Source organism: Bactrocera dorsalis, chromosome 4 (assembly GCF_023373825.1).
Source record: "Bactrocera dorsalis isolate Fly_Bdor chromosome 4, ASM2337382v1, whole genome shotgun sequence".
In the NCBI taxonomy this organism is placed as follows: Eukaryota; Metazoa; Arthropoda; class Insecta; order Diptera; family Tephritidae; genus Bactrocera; species Bactrocera dorsalis.
In genome coordinates this window covers 34,585,036-34,606,435 of record NC_064306.1, presented here as the reverse complement: position 1 = coordinate 34,606,435, position 21,400 = coordinate 34,585,036, and the positions used below count along the sequence as shown (strand labels likewise).

The 21,400-nt window shown below is 37.4% G+C and overlaps 1 protein-coding gene across 15 annotated transcripts in view; it reads right to left on the bottom strand.

Annotated features, from left to right (window-relative positions):
* Window positions 1-21,400, bottom strand: part of LOC105223170 (neurobeachin) — a 569,805-nt gene that overhangs the window by 39,196 nt on the left and 509,209 nt on the right. For 10 of the 15 annotated variants that reach the window (XM_049455300.1, XM_049455296.1, XM_049455295.1 and 7 more), the window contains 9 exons: window positions 14,322-14,574; window positions 13,273-13,415; window positions 12,987-13,177; window positions 11,615-11,805; window positions 6,826-9,273; window positions 4,930-5,285; window positions 4,468-4,782; window positions 3,754-3,861; window positions 636-783 (listed from right to left, as the gene is read on the bottom strand). In XM_049455300.1, coding sequence (XP_049311257.1) covers window positions 636-783; window positions 3,754-3,861; window positions 4,468-4,782; window positions 4,930-5,285; window positions 6,826-9,273; window positions 11,615-11,805; window positions 12,987-13,177; window positions 13,273-13,415; window positions 14,322-14,574 — 4,153 coding nt within the window. The remainder of the gene's footprint in view (window positions 1-635; window positions 784-3,753; window positions 3,862-4,467; window positions 4,783-4,929; window positions 5,286-6,825; window positions 9,274-11,614; window positions 11,806-12,986; window positions 13,178-13,272; window positions 13,416-14,321; window positions 14,575-21,400) is intronic. The other 5 variants (XM_049455297.1, XM_049455299.1, XM_049455307.1 and 2 more) reach the window with 1 other exon arrangement.

The window sequence follows — 21,400 nt, the reverse complement described above, 5'->3', positions numbered from 1 at the left end:
TAAAGAGGGTAACACTTTTTACAAAATTTTTAAAATGCTTACAATAAAAATTTAGTAAATTAAATAAAACCTAAAATAAATAACATAATAAAACTAACCTAAAAAATACCTAAAATATAACAAATAAATAATATGTTCAAATATATGCTTTTAAATAACGCTGTTTACTTATGTATGTACAGTAAATGAAATGTACTAACTCACAACTTAAAATACGTTCTATAGCTACCCCCTCGAAATAAAATCGTAAATAAGGTTTCGAAATCGTGTGTGTAGTTGTTGCTTTGGATTAGTAGAAAAAAATCACTACCAACAATTTTTAATTTTTTCACTTTTTTTTTCTTTTTTTTGTTTTGTTTGTTAGTTGTAGAACAATCGAGTTACGAAAACTTTCAATTCAGCACAATAAATAATTCATTTCGAGTAATTGAAAAAATATATACTAAGTATGTTTATAAAATGTGATTGAAATTTCGGTGCATTCGTATAAGAAAGTAAACGAACAAAACAAACTCAAACTCAAACTCAAACGAAACGAACTAACCGCAAAGTGAAAGTAAACGTAAATAATGAAATAACTGTAAAAATTAAAGTAGTACAAAGCAGTTATAAACAAATTAGCTGGCAACACTTACCGGCTGCAGTGCGTTGCATCACGGGCGATTGCCGTTGTATTTGCGGTTCCGCGGGCGGCTCGAGTATATCACGATACTTGGACACCATTAGCACGGAGATGAAATAGACGATGGCGAGCGAGAGGAACTGCGCTTGCTTCGTTTCCTCCTAGAAAAATTTGAGTTTTTGTTAGATTAAAAATCATAATAACATGATAATGGGGGCATTGATTGTTTTAAGTGTCATAGCAACATTGTAATAATAAACTTATTTTATTAAAAATTTTATTTCAATTTACTAGAGGTGGTAGCTCAACTTCAATATAGAACCGATCTAAATATTGTAAAACGGGTGTAGTTAAGCTCGAGCTCTTCGTTTGCAATGGGTGGTGGTTTGACTCCAAGTACGCCATTAAAGTGCCCTGGAGACGATCAAATAATTGCGTCAAACAGTGCATATGTGTTAGTGATGTTCAATCGTGTGTTGCCCGCAAACGTTCAAATTAACACGTCAAACATCAGTTTATTTTTGATCTTGTAGCGAACGGTCGTCATGTCATCGTCGGATGATGATTATCTTTTATTGGCATGTGCTGCAATTCTTATGAAAAAAAAAATGAAAAATTTTATTATTTTAATTTATTTGATTTGTTTTGATTTTATTTTATTTTAGTTTATTTATTTTATTTTATTTTATTTTATTTATTTTATTTTATTTATTTTATTTTATTTTATTTATTTTATTTTATTTGATTTTACTTTAATTATTTTATTATTTTAATTTATTTGATTTGATTTTATTTATTTTAAAATTTTACGCTTATTTCACTTAACTTTTTTCTTCTTCACTTCACTCTTTTTCGCTTCACTTCACTTTTCCGCAAGTATGTATGTCCTCTTCGCTTGAAGTCTTCACTGCAAATGAGTCATGCTTGTCAAACATGAGTGGAGACGATCAAATTATCGTCCGTCAAATAGAAATATCAAAAATTTTTGATTTTCATCAAACAGAGCCGACAACAAGTCGGTGTAGCGTACGTGTAGCCGACGAGAGCCGACGACACCAACACAATTAAAGTGTTTGACGCAATTATTTGATCGTCTCCAGGGCACTTTACAGAAAGGTAGTCGGTGAATGTGTTAATGGCGTCACTTTGAATGGCCGTCAGTCCATGTCTGAACTTAGTTACGTCCAAAGTCTGGTAGGCGTATTGTTCTATGTCGTCGACGTAGTTGAGGGAGGACCTCTTGATGTTTCTAGGAGGCGGTTTTGCTACAAACAGGGATGATTTCTGCGAAAGCAGCGCAGCAGAACTGCATAAAGAGAAGTTCATTATGCTCCTTAACTGGGAGCATATGGACCTCACTATGCAGGTGTTCAATGCGAGACATCAAGAGGCAATCTGCTGTAGTCTGGAGTACAGTATTCTGACATGTCTGTATCTTCCTTGTGTGAGTTTCATGAGACCATATTTGTGCGGCGTAGTTAAGGATTGACCGGAAATTGTACAAAACTGGAGACACATTTGAGCAATATCACCTCACATAACGTTTATGAGATTTTGAGTTCAAGTACAAAGTCAACCGGGTAACTTTGGAAAGTACTCCAAATGTCAAGATCTACATGTTTTTACTCGATTACCAAGACTGCAAAATGTAATCTGTCTTAATTAGATACATTTTTCAGGGATTTCAAAAATATTAATCTAACGAGAGTGGTAAATATATGTCATGTATAGCATCTAACGAAAAGTTAGAGAAATGGGGCTTCTAAACAGGTTGTTGGCTGAATAGATTGAGTTTAAACACATTTACTCCATATTTCAACTGCAGATACTCATTTACGCTGGCTAGGAATACTAACTGTGCATTGTGTGAAAGAACAGTTGATAATTTTGTTCGCAAAAAAAGATAGATAGTGTTCACGGCTAATCTATGGAACATTCCTTTGTGAAGCCAGAAAACTAATACAGTTGGATCTAATGGAAAAGCACCTGGAAGTCATTACAAATCTGGTGGTATTTTTATTTCTTTTTCGGCCAGTTCACCTGAATACCTGAAACAATAAGATACAAGGGCGTTTTAGGCTTGACCTTAAAGACAAAATAAGTTTTTCTGTAGCTATAGACTTCGAGTGAGCTTAGTAGGTCTTGTTTGATGGTCAGTTCCTGTGTGACTGTGAGATACTTCTGACCTAGGGTAGGCTAATAGAGATATACTAAACTACTCACTCTTAAGAAGGTTCATATTGCAGGGAGAGTTTGATTGGCTATCACGTAGGATGACTAAAATCTTATTGAATTCAAATTTTCAAATTTGTTTGGTGGGAATTGAGGTAGAACAGATATTTTCTGTTTCAGGACAAGAGTTTGAAACATCACGGCAGTCATACTTTCGACGAACTAGGAGAGGAAGCAGAAGCTGATATTAGCCGCCTCAACAAATTTGTGACAGGCTCAAAACGTTTTGTCGATTTATGAGGAATATATAGGAGTTTAAACTTAAACGGACCGGAGTTTTAAGCTCTTCAAGTGAGACCCCTACTGGTGATTATAACAAGAACCGGCATTCTAAGCACTCCAAGTGAGATCCCTGCTGGGGTTTGTAATGGGGACCAGCGTTCTAAGCTCTCCAAGTGAGATTCCTACTGGGGCTTGTAACAAGGGCGAGCGTTCTTGCTCTCCAAGTAAGATCCCTGCTGGAATTTGTAACAGAGAGCGGTGTTCACAGCTCTCCAAGTAAGATCCTTAATGGGGTTTGTAACATGGGCGCGCGTTCTGGCCTTCCAAGTGAGATTTTTGTTGTGATTTGTAACAAAGACCGGCGTTCTAAGCTCTCCTAGTGAGATTCCTACAGGGGCTTGTAACAGGTACTGGCGTTCTGAATCTCCAAGTGAGTTCCCTGATGGGGCTTGTAATAGGGACCGGCGTTCTAAGCTCTCAAACTGAGTTCCCTGCTTGGATTTGGGTAATCTAGTTGTTATTATATAATTTTTAAGACTAAATTTTAATTCTCTGGGATATTTTAAATATATAATATTTGCCTCAGTTTTCTAATTTACTGCGTTTAAACCATCAAGAAATCCATTGCATTTTATTAAAGTAAACCAAAAAAAAATTAAAAACCATCTCTTGCTTACCACATCACGATAGATAACGGCACGCAAGCGATTAACATCCATATCCTGCAGCAGCTTCTCAGGATCCTTGACTGGGGATAATTGACCTGTTATTGACTCAACAATATTCTGAAAATAAAAACAAAGCCATCAAATAAAGCGAGAATGACACAAGCGAACAAAGCAGGGGCAAAATGCCAAACGGCAAGTCATTGAGAAAAGGAAGGAACTGTGAAGAGCTTAACTGCAGCAACGGTAAAGGCAGCAGTGGCAGCTGCAATAGCATTTGACAGCAGTCATTGACAGGCATACGCTGCAACGAAGGCTAAGACATTGGGTACATACATATACATATATATGTAGTTATGGACTATGACTATAGGATATATATGGATACACATGGTATATATGTACGTGCGTGTATGTGTAGCAGCGTAGTGCCCATAGCAACGACTGTGAAAGTGAGTAAACCACAGCGAAGTGCACCATAAGTGTGCCACTTGAAGGCCATAAAGGCAAGACAAGGATTGCTGTGAGACCGAGTGCTGGCGTTGAGAGGACACACACTCATATATGACGACGCCAGCTGCTGCCAATAGTGCAGCTTATGAAGCTATTACTCTGCTTCTTGCTTTTATGACGCATCTGTAGCGCTGTCATATTTGTCATTTTACCGCTATTTATGGAATTTTCATTTATGTTTGAGAGCTAAGCGTTGAATTCCTTTTGACTCACCTTGGGCGACGCTTGTGCGCCACGTATGAGCGCCTGCAGGTGTGCTGCGCCGGGTACATCGCGCGCCATAGCGCCCATATTGTAGCGCGTACGCTCCTTACACTCCAGGCAATTGCGCACGGCACAGGTGCACACCAGACGCAAACATTGACGCAATATGCCGCCGCTGGACATGTTCTTCTCCGCCTCCAGTTCGCCGAAGTTCAATGAGGTGGCGAAGATTAGCACGTCCGCCATGTTGACGAGACGCTGCAGAAAGGAGACGGCCACCTCGAGCGGCATGCCCTGTGTGGGCTCCAGCACATCCAATTCGGACTGTGGGCGGGAAAAGAAAAGAAAATTTTGAGGTTATATTAAATTTAAATTCAAACGTAAGATTTCATGCAATCAACTATAAAAGCAAGCAACTAAAATATTGGCATCGCCATGCTTTAATGTTTCATTCTCAACCTCCACACTCACATTGGGCGATGTGGCACTTGCCAGTAGTGGCAGCAGACCGCCACAAGCGATGATCAAATTGTCCGCTAACTGCGATATCAAATGCACCGTATTCACCACGAATATGGCATTCTCGCTTGAATTTACAAAATCCAAAACACTTTTAGTTGAGTGGCTGCGCCACACTTGTATGTCCGTCTCGAGGGAGAAGAGCACGTCGGAGAGCAGGCGCTGATGTATGTACGACCATTTGAATTCCGGTATGCGAAAGGGTGGACGTGTCGGTCCGGGACTGAACATTGGACGTGTGGAGCCAGCTTTTGTACGTTGTTGCTGCTGCTGCTGCGCTTGCTGCTGCTGGTGTGGATGTTTGTTGTCTGTGGGAGGAAATAGGAGAGTAGTTAATGTAGAGAATAATTTGTTAGAAAGTGAAATATGCTTAAAAATAGGTTTATGGCGTTGAATTAAGTGACTGTCTATGGAAATCTTCAAAGAATTGGCTAATATTACTTTCTGAAGCCTAAGTAATGTCAACTGAAACTGTGGTTATAACTTTCCTCGAACAAAAATTTTAGATTAGGCTCTAAGGTTGGTCTATGGCTCTATGATTTTAGGACTGCTAAGATCCTTAACTTAGCATTCCTATTTAGAGTAGAGCGGACTTTCTAAAATGAGCCGGCTATTATGGCAAAGAAAGCGAAATTCAGTTCCTTGCTTGATTAACAAAGAATCCTTTCCAATACTGAGGGCCTTCGATGAAAAAAATTCAACTTCTGCGTGACTATAGATAAAAGTTATCACCTTCATTTCATCAGTTCAGTTAAGTCTGAACCCTTCATATCTACTCGAGAACGACTCTTGTTGCTCAGGGTTTCGTAAAAATTACGGGCTTAGATGAAACAGCGGCGACCAATATTCCGAAATGTCTTTCTCTTTTACACTTAAGGAGCCTCTCATGTGAGCTTTAGCCACAGACTGTCCAGAATTCCCTTCTCTCGAAGTGAAAAAGTTTGGGGATACCGTCCTTCTCAGAGTTTTCCAAAAATTTAGCGTTTTCGGGAATAAAGAAGTGATGATGAGGCCATACGCATTTTAATCGAGAACCTCTCTTTCGTCTTAGTCAGAAAAAAATTGGCGACCTGCGTAAGATAGTAGTGTTGATGAGACGCGGCAATCAATCTTTAGCTCTAACAAATCCCATTAAAGTTGAGTTTCCTACTCCAGCGCCAGCTTAATTCATTCAACAATTGCCAACACAAGACTTCCACAGACTACTTTTGGTTGCAAATCATTTCTCAATTTTAATATGGCAAACTAAGCTTTCGCCTAATCTCCCTCGTCTCTCCAATACAAACTCTACGCGACCCAATTGCCAAAACGCAATGACAGCTGTAATCAAAGCAGACACAGATGCTGTTGACCAAGTCATGGGAAATACGAAATTTCGTTGGAGATGAAGAAGCACCCAATGTCGTAATAAAAAAAGTAACATCGACAGCTGCTGCTGTCGTGCAACCCCTGACACTTATTTGTCTGCATGAGTGCCGTTAAATCCCAGCTAAGTTTATGTGCGTGCCATTTAATTTTGTGGAAATCATTTGCCGCCCCGAATGTCCGTTCGTGCGCTTCAGGCATGAGTGGAGCGCGTGCTAGTGACTCAGATTTTATTACATTGCAATTGGGGCGAGCGTCAAATTGACAGCTCGGATTTATCTAATTTCTCAGCAAGTTGCGAAAGATTTAGTAGCATTCACCCCAACTCCCAACACTGTACCATTTGATTATCGCTTAGACTTAAATACATTTCTTTTATACACATTTTTTGTGCATACCGGACCATTTACTTCATTTGACTTAACTCCTGTAAGAGAAGACTAACCTCACAAAGCACTAGGGGTGCTGGTGGTTGGTACTTACCGAAATGATTATTCTCTACTTGTGTGCTGGCAGTCGTGTGTTTTGTTTGCCGTTCATCCACTTGCGCCATATCGTCCTGCAATTCTTCATGTGCAGCGTGTGTCTCCTCTTCGGTCTGCTCGGCCAGCTCTTCCACTGTTTCGACATCCAAATGTCCAACAACACCATCATTGGGCTCGTTCTTTGGCGTGGTTTGTGTGGTGGAGTCGACTTCTTTCACCACTGCATGTGTTATGGGTGCTAATGGCTGCTCCGCTGGCACTTCCACTGCTGCCGGTAATGCAAGTGGCTCTGTCGTTTCCGCTTTTAGCTCAACTGTGGACTCTAAAGTTGCCACTGCAGGCTCAAGGGTTTCCTCTACTGCATTTACTGTTTGCTCCAACAAATCATTCACCACTGTTTGCACAATGTCTGTGACATTTTCCTTTGTGGCAGTCACTTGTGCTTCACTAGCTTCTTCAGTATGTGTGTCTACCTGTGCCGCCGTTATCACCATATCAGCTTTGTCTAAGGCGGTTGTGAGCACATCTTCTACGATTTCCTTGGCAGCCTCCGAGACCGCTGCTTCACTAACATCATTTTTCGCTTCTTCTACAATCTCATTGTTGTTGGTCTCTTTGCGCGCCTCATCTTCGGCAACACTCGCATCGACCACTTTGTCTATCAATTTATCGACTATGTCCTTCACCATTGCCTCGACAATGATGTTTTCATTGTCTACCGCAGATGGCTCGGTTAGTCCGAGCAAATTTTCTTCTGTCATGGATGCGCTGGACACCGTTGTTTCAGGGCTAAGCGATGAGATCTCCTCGGTGGTCTCTACTGTGGTCGAAAGCGATGAACTTACATCCATTAGTTCGTGTTCATGCTCTTTGGCTACAACGATTGCCAACTTCGAGGTTTTGTGCTCGTCGTTGCTGGGCTCGGCAGTATTTGTGTTGTTGTTATTTATGGTATTTTCATCGGTTTTGTTGTCTTCAGTCTTTTGTTGCGTCTCAATAACGTCAGACGCTTGAGTGAGTAAATCCGTTACAGCATTGTTGGCATTTTCGTTGGTCTCACTGTTCGCATTTGTTTCATTGATATCGGCCGTATTGTTATTGTTGCTGTTTGTTGTAGTTTTGAGCTCGTCAGCATTGTTGTTCAGCAAGTTCTTTGTGTTCAACAAAGACACATTGTCCTCATCGGTTGCAGTTTGCTCTGTGGACGGTTCTTTCGCCGCTTGTTTCTTCTCATTTTTGAGCACGCCTTGCACTACCTCATTGACTGCTAACTCAATTTCTTCATCTTTCAAAACGGAGGATGCTTCTTGCATTTCATCGGCAACTATTTTGCAGTTTTGCAGCGCCTTTTCAGAGTTTTGTAGCACTTGTTGTACAAGTTCATCATCGGCAGTAGTACCGGCCGCCAACTTGGCGGTGGCCAGCTCGATTTCTTCGAGATCCTCTGCCTTGAGGTTTAGGGTTTGTGACAATGCTTCTTGACCGCCGCTAGTGGTTGACTTCGCGGGTGTGCTACTTGCGCTTGCGCCCGTCGAAGAGCAGGAGGCGCTGCCATTGCAAGTCACTGCAACGGCCGGTGACTCAACGATGCTGGTGACTATCACTTCCGATTTAATGTGTTCATTGTAAACATCGGATATGTTGGAAATTTTCGATTTGGTCAAGTCTTCGCTTGGCACCGTCTCTTTCGTTAATTCTTCGTCGGCCGCTTTTTCGTCCGACGTGCAGACACAGTTCGCGGGCTCATTGACATCGGCAGTTGTGTTCAACTCTTGTGTGGTCGACTCAACATCTTCGCTCTCTTCTACTTCCTCCTCTACGGGTGGCACATCTTCGAGTGAACCCACCGATTCTTCATCCTTAACTGGCAGCTCTTGTATTGTAGCTGCTGGCAACGCCGCGTGTCTTTGCTGCTGATGATGCATATGTGTATGCTCCAACTGCTGTTGTTGTTGATGTTGGTGGTGCTGATGATGTTGCTGCTGCTGTTGTTCTTCACGCTCCCAACCACTGATCGTGCTGATCGGACGCGCTTGTCGCAATGCGGGATCGGTTATGTTGTCTGTGCGTTGTCGTTCATAGTGTTCGTACATTTGCGCGAACTGCAGTTTAAATTCTTCGTATGAGACCTTCGAGTGCACAATGGCCAGTGTGTCGACCCACACACGCCAACCGCCGTACTCATGCTTGATCGCATGATGCAACAACATACGGAAGAGTGAGTATACCATATCGGAGATTTTCTGCTCTTCGGTATTCTTCGGATGTATGTAGGCCATGGCTATCAGCCATTCTTGCCACACGGACATCTGAAGTACGGTGCGTCGGTTTTCGCGATTGCTATTGCAGAGCAGTGTCATGTCGGAGAGGAAGAGCTTCTTCACCTCGATCAGCGATTCGGTTTGTTTGGATTGACGTATGAGCGTAGCGACGACCTTGAGGATCACTGAAAGCAAGAAAATGAAGTCATGTATGAGTTGGAACAAAATAGTTAGGAATATATCATTATCAAAGCTTTCTAATATTAACTACTGCCTTAAAATATTTTTATTTAGAATAAAGATTATATTTGTGAATTTAAGTCGTCCTTAATAAAAACTGTTGCAAAGCAGTCTGTTATAAATAAAACAGCAAATGAGAACTAGTTTTGGTTCTTAGTAGGTAGGTTCAGATAAAGCCTTCAGAGTATCTAGAGCCTGGATCTGAATTTTTATGTATTAATATTTTTGAAGTGGAGCGGATCTAAAGTCCTTAGTTGGTGGGTTAAGATATAGGCTTCAGAGAATGTGGAGCCCATACCATCCAGGTCTCCAAGCTATTAAAATAATAATACCCCGTTTCCTGGGGTATCCGATATATAAGGGAGCTTGAACTAAGTTTGCCGATTGTTCTTTGTTAAAAAAAATATTTTCGTTATTTGAAGTTCCGACGTGTATCTTTTCTAATGTTTCTTATTAGCTTATAGGTAGCCAATTAGTTGGTCACAGTGCAGTTTTGCTTAAAAAGAAGACGATCTACTTAAGCTAGCATACTAAAGTGATTTTTGAACAAACAGTCTTTTTGACCTTGAAATTACTCGTCTCTTTCCGCTTCCTACTTTATTCCACATAACTATGAGAGTAAAGATTTCATCACCTAGTTTTAGAAAGTCCTATACACAGTTCTCTACTTCCATGTACGATATCTAAGTAGTATTTCCCTGATTTATATGTGTTCATTTCGAAACTGCTTTAGACTATCTATAATTTTATTCTCCACGAAGTTAAGTTATGTTGTTCTTGTAGCAGGTACCTATTCCAAGTTAGAATGGTAAGGATTAGATAAGTTGTTATCGACGTCATCCAACGATAGGCCCAGAAACATGATGTTTCGACGTGGTCGGACAAAAAGGAGAAGGTTGACAGAGTAGGGTTAGCTAGGGCTAGAGTCGGCGAAGGTTTTAAAATCTTTAATGTAAATGGCGGTCAGTATCAGTCGGATGTTAGTTGGTTCGATTGCAGCAACTGCAAGGATGATTTCTGTAAAAGCTCTCCAAGCAGTTACTGCTTAACTCCTTAACTCATTATGAGAAGTGTTCGATGGGACACATCAAAAGGTATCCTGTTGTAGTCTGGAATGCAGTGTTCTGACAAGTTTTCAGCTTCCTCGTCTGGGTTTCACCGGCCGGCCGATTGCCTTGTATGTGGCTGACAACGTTTCTTTGTCCTTTCCTCATGTGCTGCCGACAAGCAACTTGAAGATTTTATTGCGGCTCTGTATTTTGGCGCCCGGTCATATAAGAAGCGAAGAAGTCGATAGGTCATAGCAGATATCTGTGTAATTCTCAATCAACAGCATGCCATCAACGGTCTAGTTCATTTCTCCCTTTAAGGATCTTACACACTACGTCCCGCTTGGTTTCTTGCGAATTTTTTCAGCCAACCCATTTTTAATCTAGCTAAAATGTTCACCGATTTATTGCAGCTTAACTGTAATAATATCCCTCTTAATTTTCATTTATGCGCAGATACACTCGTATGCGCATAATTCTGCTCTACAATCTTTATATCATCATCACATAGTTTTTCTTGTCCTGCATGAAACATTCATTTCGCTAATCCTAAATAAAGGTTTTAGTGTACTATTTTTTACTTATGTAAGTTTAATATAGTGGTGTACATGTGTGGCAAAGTATCTTTATATATACGCCTTACATTCCATGTAAGAAATACTAGAATATATTATATTTCGATTGCTTAAGTGGGTTGGAAAGTCAGAACATAAACGTAGTATTAGGAGGTCCAGTCCATTTTCTTGAAGATTTTCAAACCACTGGTACCTCACTGTAAATCTCTACACGAAATTACAGCTTAGTATCTTAATTTGTAGATTATTTATAGTTTCATAACGTTTATCTGCAATACCTTTGCTCCAAAAATACGATGGAAGACTGATCCAATGCACTTTACATTTAAAGTTTTGGAAAAGATAAGAGGGTTTCTAAATTATAACATACAACTACAACTCTGAGTAATTTAGAAATTCTTAGCGTCAATATTGGAACACTTTTAGGTCCAAATATTGGCTATGTTTCTTAGAAAACCCTACACTAACTAACCAAAAATATATTCCAGATTATTTTTAATAAAGAGTTCGTAACAATAAGTCCAGAACCAGTTTAGAGCTTGATTACTACATCGAGCTACAAGCAAATTTTCCTACAGGACTTGCAACGCTTTCCATTCCCAATTATATACTAAATTTTATATACTTTAATAAATATGTATTACATTGTTTTATATACTCACTTGGATTCTCCAAACGATAGTGACTCTCCGGCTCTGGATGTCTGGTATATAGAATTTGTTGTGATATATGTTCGGTCATAATTTCGTAGAGGACATTATACGTTGGCAGGGAAAGCGACTCCTCGTAGAGTAATAAACGTTCCGCTAATAGTGTGTATAAGTTGTGCGGCGACATAACGTCATATTTTCGTCTATTAGTGGCAGCAACAGCAGATGGCAAACACGTTAGTGGCAGCAGTTGGTGAAATGAAGACAAAGTTTGTTGCCGCACAGCGATGCGAAATAGAAACGCAGTAAGAAAGAAAGAAGAAGAAAGAAAAGTTTAAGTTTGAGACGGTAAATAAGTCGTTTAATAAATTGCATTGCAAAGTAATGTTTTATATGCCACCAGCCAGATGGCTGGTTGAGAAAGCAGAGCACAGATATGTTATGTACTGGTGTATTTGTGAAGAAAGTGTATTGTGCGCATATTAGGGGTATGCTGTTAAATTTTTTTGTTAAATAAATTTATATTATTTTAATAAATGAACAAAAATAAATTATATATAATACAAAAGAGTTAATATTAAAAAAAAATATATACTTTTTAGAAATATTTTTTTTAATATTAATTTTTTTAAATAGTATTTATTTTTCAAAGCTTTTTTTTTAGAAAAACAATATTACTATTTTTTTCAAACCACTTTTTTCAAAAAAATATTTTTTAGACTTACAAATAAAATAATTTTGTTTTTAGATTTTTTATTTTCAAAAAATACAAAAGGCATAATTTAGGACACCGTTGTGTTTTATGTGCGGATATTTTTTTTTGCAATAAAAATAAATAATATTTTATAAAAAATAATTAATACTAAATACATAAAATTATTTTTTAGAAATAAAATATATTTTAGAAATAGAAACAAAATATTTTTTTATAAATTAAATATTTTTTTAATATTAATTATTTAAAAAAATACCTCCTTTTTTTAGAAAAAAGATATATTTTTTATTATTTTTATATACAAACTGCATAATTTATGACACCCCTTATATTCAATGTGTGATCTTTTCTTTTGCAATAAAAATAAATAATATTTTATAAAAAATAGTTATTTATTATTAAAAAAAAAAAATATTTTTTTTTTAATATTTTTTTTTAATAAAATATATTTTTCAAATAGAAACAAAATATTTTATTAAATTAATTTCTTTTTAATATTAGTAATTTTTTTTAAATAATATTTTTTTATCAAACCATTTTTTTTTAGAAAAAAATTTCGACTTAGAAATAAAATTTTTTTTCGAATTTCTTTTTTTTTAAATAAACAAAATGCATAATTTATAACACCCCTAACGTACCATACGCTGGTCATTTTGCGCATTTACTTACTTGTGTGTGCTGCGTGATAAAAAGAATCCAAGCAATTTCAATGCTTGTAAGCGTATCAATTGACTTTCAGCAGCCAATAATTTGAAAATGCTACGAACGCCATGTTTCACATCGAAAGCAGGTACCATGGAGCTGGGATGCTCGGACATAAGCGAAATTAACATTTGCAGAACGTCATGAAGATTCTCATCCTGCGAAGGAGGCGAAACAAAAATTTAATATGTGGCAAGAAATTCAAGTTTTTGTTTTAAATGTGTGGGTTTGAGATGTTTCGATGTCGACTTACCTCATGCATGGTCGTCAAATAATTCAATATGCTTTGCAATTCATCCTCTTTGACGCCATTGCCGATCATAATCAATTGTTTCAAAAACAATAGAATGTAAGCGCGTATCGCTAGTATATCTTTTTGTGCTGGACGTGGACCATCTGGTGAAAAATACAAAATATAAAATTTATTTAAATATTTGGATTAAATGTGAGAAATTCGTTTGGGGACTGAAACGCATGCTAAACTGGATTATTCAATATCTCAAGTTTTCCGAAGATACCAAAAAATATATGGAAAAATATTTGAAGAATGGCCCCAATACCCAAGAATCTACATATTAGGTGGAAATGATTATAGTACTACTTGAGAACTTTCCTGAATATTAAGTGATCTGAATACTAAAGTGGACTAGGAGAAATGACTCAGAAATCTCAAGTTTCTTAAGCGAACAATATAATTTATTGTAGAACGCCACTAGAAGTATGGATATCTGGGAATCGAATGAGGAATTCGAAATGATTATAGAACTAATTGAAGACTCCTCTAAGAACCAATATGGACGGATATCCAAATAATATGTAATATGAAATGATTTTGGAACTTGGAGACTCTTATGAATTCTTTTGAATTCTTATGTGGTCCTTGTGATACTTAAAAATAGCATATTTCAACCTTTTCGGCTATAAAAAATGAGTCTTTGAAGGGCAAAATTATAATTTTGTTGTCTTCAAACGAATTTCAATTTAATCAAAGTTAATATTCGTTACTAAATGTAACTACTGACGCGTGACAATTGACCAAAATTTTACGTAAACCATAAATATTTCTCGGACTGGTGACAAATGATAAGTTTCTAACTTAAAGTTGAAGTAGACACCTTAAGTTAACATTTCAAACATCTTAATATGAACTACGGACTTGTGACTCGAGATTAATGACAAATATATGACAAGACAATTCTAGACGCGTATTCCACATCTCTGTATGGAAAATTATTTTTTATCACATTCTTTTACAACCAACTCATATTTCTACTACTCTCCTCCATCACACTTCCCACTCACCCAATCCTTTTGGTATGATGCCACTCTTCGTACGCGGATTCACAACCCAATAGTAGTATTTCAGTGTGTGCACTGTCTGCAGTACGGTGCTAACACGTCGCACATTGCTGTAGATTTGCGTATCGCTGAGGAATTCCGTTGCCAAGTAAGAGTACAAGCGCGCCTGCACATTGGCTGGCGTGTAGATCCACAGCGCCGGATTAAAGAGCACATGATCGAGCAGCTGCCACGTCAGAAATGAGAAACAGAACAGCTGCAACACATCGAGAGAACGCAAATTATAATACTGTTAGACACAATTACAACTACTGAAACTGAAGCTCAGTAATAAGAACACTCAAACGGTGTATGCTCCAAACAATACAAATACAATTTTAAATATATATAATAGTAGTTGTATGATTATAAATTATTTATACAAAAATTGATTAGAAAATTGAGTTATACATACATGTAAAGGATGTTTTGTTTTTGGTTTGGTTGTTGTTTATTATTATTGGTTTGATGCACAAAACAACGTACGAACGCAACGACATTACGATTGAGTAGTATAGTTAAGTTTTTGTTATTGTTTTTACATATTGGTTGGGAAACGAAATATCACAAGGCAGGGTAACGTAACGCAAACGGCATTCCAGAATTTGTTTTTTTTTTTAGTTTTTTTAAGTTTTCAATTTAAATATAAATCGTTTTCAACGCATGCAGCAAACAGCATTCACAAATGAAAATTCATTTTAAAATATGAAAAAGAAAAATATAAAAAATATTTGTGTAAATATATCGTTTGATGTATGATTACTGTTACAATGTTCATTAAATTATGACTAATTAGGACGAAATCGTATATAATGAGGTTATGTTGAACATAATTATGAGACTTCTAATTTAATACGTTCTACTTATGTACATTTAGATATATTGATAATGCAATGATCCAACTATGTACATATATAGAAATAATATATTTCTAAACCTTTTTTGATAACTTTTACTAATGCTTAGCATCTACATTAAAATATCTATATAATCTATTTATTATAATTATTAAGAGTAAATGAACTAGAACGAGTTGAATTTGATCAGATGTACATATATACTACTGTGGGCAAAAACCATTCGATGAACTTTTTTGTTTTTATGTTGGTATGAATGTCATTGACATCGGTGTCAAATGTCACATCACCATAATCATTGGTGTTTATTATGCGTTTGTCTTTCTAAAGTACATATAGCGCATTCGCCAATTTTTACGATGAGTAAAATTACACTGGGCTACAAAATTTTTTTTTGGTTTGGTGCAGCTCTGTGCGCATCAGTAGTCGGTATAGTAGATAGGATGAACCACATTCCCGCTACTAGATGTTTTTTTCTTCTTTCTTATGAACAAGAGCTGATATGGAAAATGTGACTTGTTTTCTCGTATGAACTCACAAAATACATCCAAAATCAGGTATAAAATCTTAGGCACCAAAATGAGTGTAGGCCAGTGTTATTTAACAAAGAAGTTCCTTTATAGTTTGAGTGCAGAAACAAATTTCTGGTGCAGATACGTTCAGAATGTTGGAAAAGGCCTTCAATGATAATTGTTTGTAGTGAGCAAGTTTCTTTGATTGGCATAAATTATTTAAAAAAAAGTCGAGGAAGCGTTCACCGCGAACTACGTTCAGAACGGCCATCAACTTCAACTATTGCTCTACACGTCATTAAAAGAAAATGCTGTGAGGACTGTGGAAGAAGCTCTCAGAGCATGAAATGACTTTAGACGAGTTGACTATTTTCATCCTGAACGTACGGTGATGACCAGAGCACAAATGTGGCTTCACACGAAAGGCTTTAAACTTGCCACTGAAAAATTCGAGCTGGTATTGCTTACAAAAAAGCATTATCCGATTATAATAGATAGGAGGGCAAACACAGGGACTCTAAGGGAAGAAAAGGCTGATAACTAAGGTTAGATTGGCATCTAATGCTTATCTACTGAGAAGAAATTCAAGATGCGACGGAAAAGACGTCTAAAATAATTTTTCAACTTGGCAACTGAAGGACAACATTAGAGAAACCAACACAGTAGAAAAAGGTAGCTACTATTGTCGACGAAATTGAATGTCTTGCTCAACTGAATTGAATTATGGACGGGCTTATTAAGGAACAGTAGCAAAAGTACAGTCCTAGGAAAAGTGTATCACACAATTGCTAGCTTAGCTACTATAGTCGTTGGGATTTTATCAGATCGCAGATATTTTAGCAAATATTTATATACGAAGGGAAAAATCGAAAAGCCATTTTGTATAAACAACGGAGGGATCGAGGATGCTGAATACACATTTTTCATATGCACACGCTGGGAAAAACAGCTTCACTTTGGTTGGCCCCTGAACACGGGCAACATCATAATTTTCCTGCTTCAAAATTGGCAGAACGTGGGAAATTACATTGATAAAGTACTAGAGATAAAAACAAGGGATCTGGATGCAGGTTATGACAAGTAAGTCTTAGGACGAGGAATATGGAATGTCACCCTGAAGAAATGCCAAAGCGGTGGTTGGGTGCACGACGGTTCGTTAGAGGAGAGTTTTTTACTGACTACCTTAGCCAAAGTATCGGTAAAGACCAAGGTTTCTTTACATGACGGCGCAACTGTTTGGATTCGAAGACGAAAGTTATTTGTAAACACCAAATTGATCGTAAAAACGATTGAAGTAGAAGTGGCTAGTTGCAAGCTACTAGAAAGATATTTCATAAAAGTTAGAGGGGATCTTTAACCAGCAAATTTGTTGCTCAGCTGGAAAAAGGCCAAAGCAATTGGCGAGCAGAGAACTAGAAAATACGCGGTCAAAGAAGATTGCGTTAGTGAGTGAAATCACTTACAGAGACCCAGATATTCCAAATATTGTTTGTATGCATATTAGGGTGAGCCAGGTAAAAAGTAAAGAATTTATGTGTAGAATGTTTTCTACTGAAATTTTCTACAGGGATATTTTTTTCTCTGCATAAAAGAAACATTTAAACCATAAATTCGATATCATTTTTTTGGTCACCCTAATGTACATATATGTATGCACGAGTGTGTATATATGAAAGTATATTTAAAAATTACGAATTTTGAATTTTTCGCAACTATTTAAACATCAAAATATATATTTAGCATTGCACTTGCACCCACAATCGCGCGTCGCACAGCTGCAGGACATGCGAATGTCCTTCGCAAATCTGCCAATATAATGGTTTTGCTGCCAGTTATGAGAATATTGTGGAAAAGTGTAATTTTTGCGAGTACCATTGTTGTTGCTGTTGTATGCTTAATTGTGTCTGCTGGCAGTGATCGCTGTCGGTAGTCATTAAATATTTCTGTGTGTGTGTGTGCGAGCGGTTATGTTTTTTTATTTCCTTTTCGTGAAGGAAGCATAAATTTTGAGCAGTAAATGCATAAATCCGAAGAATTCATGAGCGAAATGCAGAGCATGCTATTTTCAAGTACAAGTGTATATGTGTGAGTGTTTGCATCAACATGAAATTGCAAATAAAGCTGTTTGTGTGTAAATTTGCGCTTGTGTGAGTGCATATAATGGCGGCAGCAGATAAAATTCGAATGAGCTGCAGTGGTCAATGGATTGCACGAGCGCACGAAGCGGGAAAAGTTTCGCAATTAAAAACGCGTTAAGCGTTACACAACCGAAATATATAATATTGATATACACACATACATATATATTTACACCAATACATCTAAAGGCAAGTAATAATAAAGCACTGAAAAGAGAATAAAATGAAAAGAAGCACACAAAAATATTAATATGCGCAAATCTGCAAGCGCGCAGCAACAGAAACAACAACAGCAGTAGCAACAATAACAAATTGCTACCAGTGCTGCCATAATTCAGCACTTTACGCGCCACTTTCCCGTTCAGCGCCGCCAAAAGCTGAGTTGTGTTGACACAAATGAAATTTATGAAACTTCGCCAGCGAGCAAAATGCGCCAACGACGCGTAACAACGCTGTAACAGTGCTCATGCTGGCGTGCTGCACTGATGTAGCAAGGCGTCGGAGCGCGCAAGCGGCGAAGTTTCAGCGCATATTGAGTTGTGCTTCCATAATTACTAACCGACATAATACTAAAGAAGGAGCAGTAGCAACAGCAGAAAATAAAGCGCGCCGAAAAACGGTGAACTTAATGCCGCAATGGGAATTGATAAAATAACAACAACTACAGCAAATGCGATCGTTTTTGCAATAACAACTGTGTACGATTGTATGCGCCGTCGGTGGACAGTGATGTGGCATGGCAGTTTCGCTTCTTGCAACATTGTCGATATTAACGTCAAAGTCGGCAGATAACTCATTAAACGACCGATAGTCGCCGTGATAAGTTGAAGGGTTGTGGAAGAAGTAGTGGCGGGTACGAAAGATACGCGGTTGCATTGAAAAATTATCACTATAATTGTAACGGACATTGGCCGCGCGCTTATAGGTGACAGCCGTGGCAAGAACTTCGTGATTACGCGCGCATGAATGAGGGATAAATGTGCGGCGAAAATAATTATTGGTTTGCATAATTTGTTGCGCGCTTGATTTGAGTGTATTTATCGATTAATGAAGGGGTTGGAAAGAAGAAGAAAAGTTCAGATTTCTCACTGGAAGAACAAAACGTTAGGAAATTTAAGTTTTGAGGTTTTTAAAGGTTTTAAAATTTTTCCAATTTTTTGTAGATTCTGAAAGACAGATTTAGTTATAGCCACAAACACTGAGAATGAAACACTTAAAGCCAGAGAATGGCACGTTTAATACCTTATAGCTACATTTGAGTTCCCCGATTGGATAAAAATACTGGCACTTTCCAGTTTTATTGTCTAAAAACTGACCTTACTACAGATCTGAAAACACTTGTTTAAACTAGTGAAAATCTGGGCCTAAAATGTTCTTGTGAGAAATTTGGCAACAGTGCAGACGTGTCTTATAGGAGATGGTTTTTAATATCACTTAGAAGTTTAGGTACCTGATAATGCTGTACTCTATTTCACCGTAAATTTCAATTTATTGCATATATGGTTCGAAGTTGAATGGGAAAGTGATTCGAATTGTGAACGATGAACTTTCCATAACTTCTACTGCAAGTTCATTACAAAGTACCTAATTTATACGCTAAGCCTGATTTGTGTTAAACTTCCGGGGAACAAATTATTTGATTTGACCTCTGTTTCGGCTTCTTCTTTTGACTTCTTTTTTCGATTTCTCCTTTGGACTTTTTTCTTTCGACTTCTCCTTTCGACTTCTTTCTTTCGACTTCTTCTTACGATTTCACGTTCCGACTTCTTCTTTCGACTTATCGTTTCGACTTCTCCTTCCGATTTCTCTTTTCGACTTCTCCTTCCGACTTCTCTTTTCGACTTCTTCTTTCGCCTCTTTGTTTCGACTTCTCCATTATAATTATTTTGGATATAACTATCAAACTCAGAACTCTAAGTTGCTGATTTTGCTTTGGATATGCAAACCGACGGTGTAGAACTTGGAGATCAGCTTTGTTCGGATTTTTTACTGGTGAGTTTGCCATGTTTTAGGCTCAGCAGTTCCTCTGATTCGCAAAACCACAACCGATTTTTGATTGCGATTCTAACTTAGTAAAGTCTGCTTAGTTCAAATACTGTTAGGGAGTATGTTATTTATGAATTTCATCATTTGAATTCCGATTATGAATATGAAGCAGATGAGAGAGTTCACCAGCAGACTTGTATGATTATTATTGCCTTCGGGCTTGCCTTACTCTTATTACCAAATCAGTGTTCTTCTTTTTTTTGAAACTGATGAACACTGCCTTCGACTTAACTTTTTTACCAAAAATGGAAGAAACCGGGGCTACGTCAAGTCTAAAGTCTACAGAAATAAGCCAGCATCTTAAAAAATCACCCTTTAGTTATAAGGGGTAATGTCCCAATTGACTTCTGACATACGGAAGGAAAAATTCGCCTGTTTACACCACTCAGCTGTTATCCGATCACGGATACTTCAAAAAGTACCTTCGCAGAATGGAAAAAAGTCGAAGAGCCGTCATGCCTATACAACGTTACTTTCCTGTGAGAAATTTGCCAAAAATCCATGCAAATTCATATTTCACTTAAAATTCTTTACCTCAAATAAAAGCTGAAATCTTCTACCTTGCACCACAACTAACCACTCCAACTCTTAACGACTTATGTATGAGTAAATATTTTTAAAGCAATGCACAGTAACAAGAGTAAAAGATTTTTGATTTAAAAAGCTTTCACATGTAAGCTCGTGCTTGCATTTATGTACTCGCATTATGTACTCAGCCATTAGCGGCGGCATTAACGTTGCCCAGCAGCAAAGGACAATTCGGGAAATGCACACGTGCCACACGCAGAGTTGCGCGCGAGTTTCGGCGGATTCACGTGCTGCTGCGCAAATATGCTGACGCACACATACACACACATAAATGTCCACTTACAATTGTAAGTGTATGAGTGTGTGAGCTTAAAGTGTAAACACATCACTGCTCGCCAGCCACTTTTGCTGGCAAATATTGACGCAACGAAGATATGATTAAGGGAAGATATTAACGCATTAAAAAATATGCATAAAATTACGCGCTTTTAAGACCATAAATGATACATACTATTTAATAAGTAATTTACAAGTTATATAAATATATATTGGTTAATTTTTGTATGAAAATACTTTGCTTATAATTACACAAATTTCCAATGAGCTACTGCTGAACTTCAAAGCGCTACTTTTGCGTAAAATCCAACGAGATTTGCGACAAGAAAACTGCAAAAATTTCAAATCTACTTACTAAATACGTATTTAAACCAAATTTTACACGAACTACGATTAATTACGACTTCAACACTAGTTTTACTTATAAAACGCATAATTTGGAAGAACGAACAACTTTATATATTTAATTTTTTTGCTGTTAGAGCGAGCTCTCAAACTGTTTAGGGGGACTAATTTATGTGTTGCGCAATGCATGTTACAATTTTATTTACAATTTAGAAGTACTTTAAATATTTTTTAATAAATGCTATCAAATTTAAATTAATGAATTATCGAAATAAATTAAA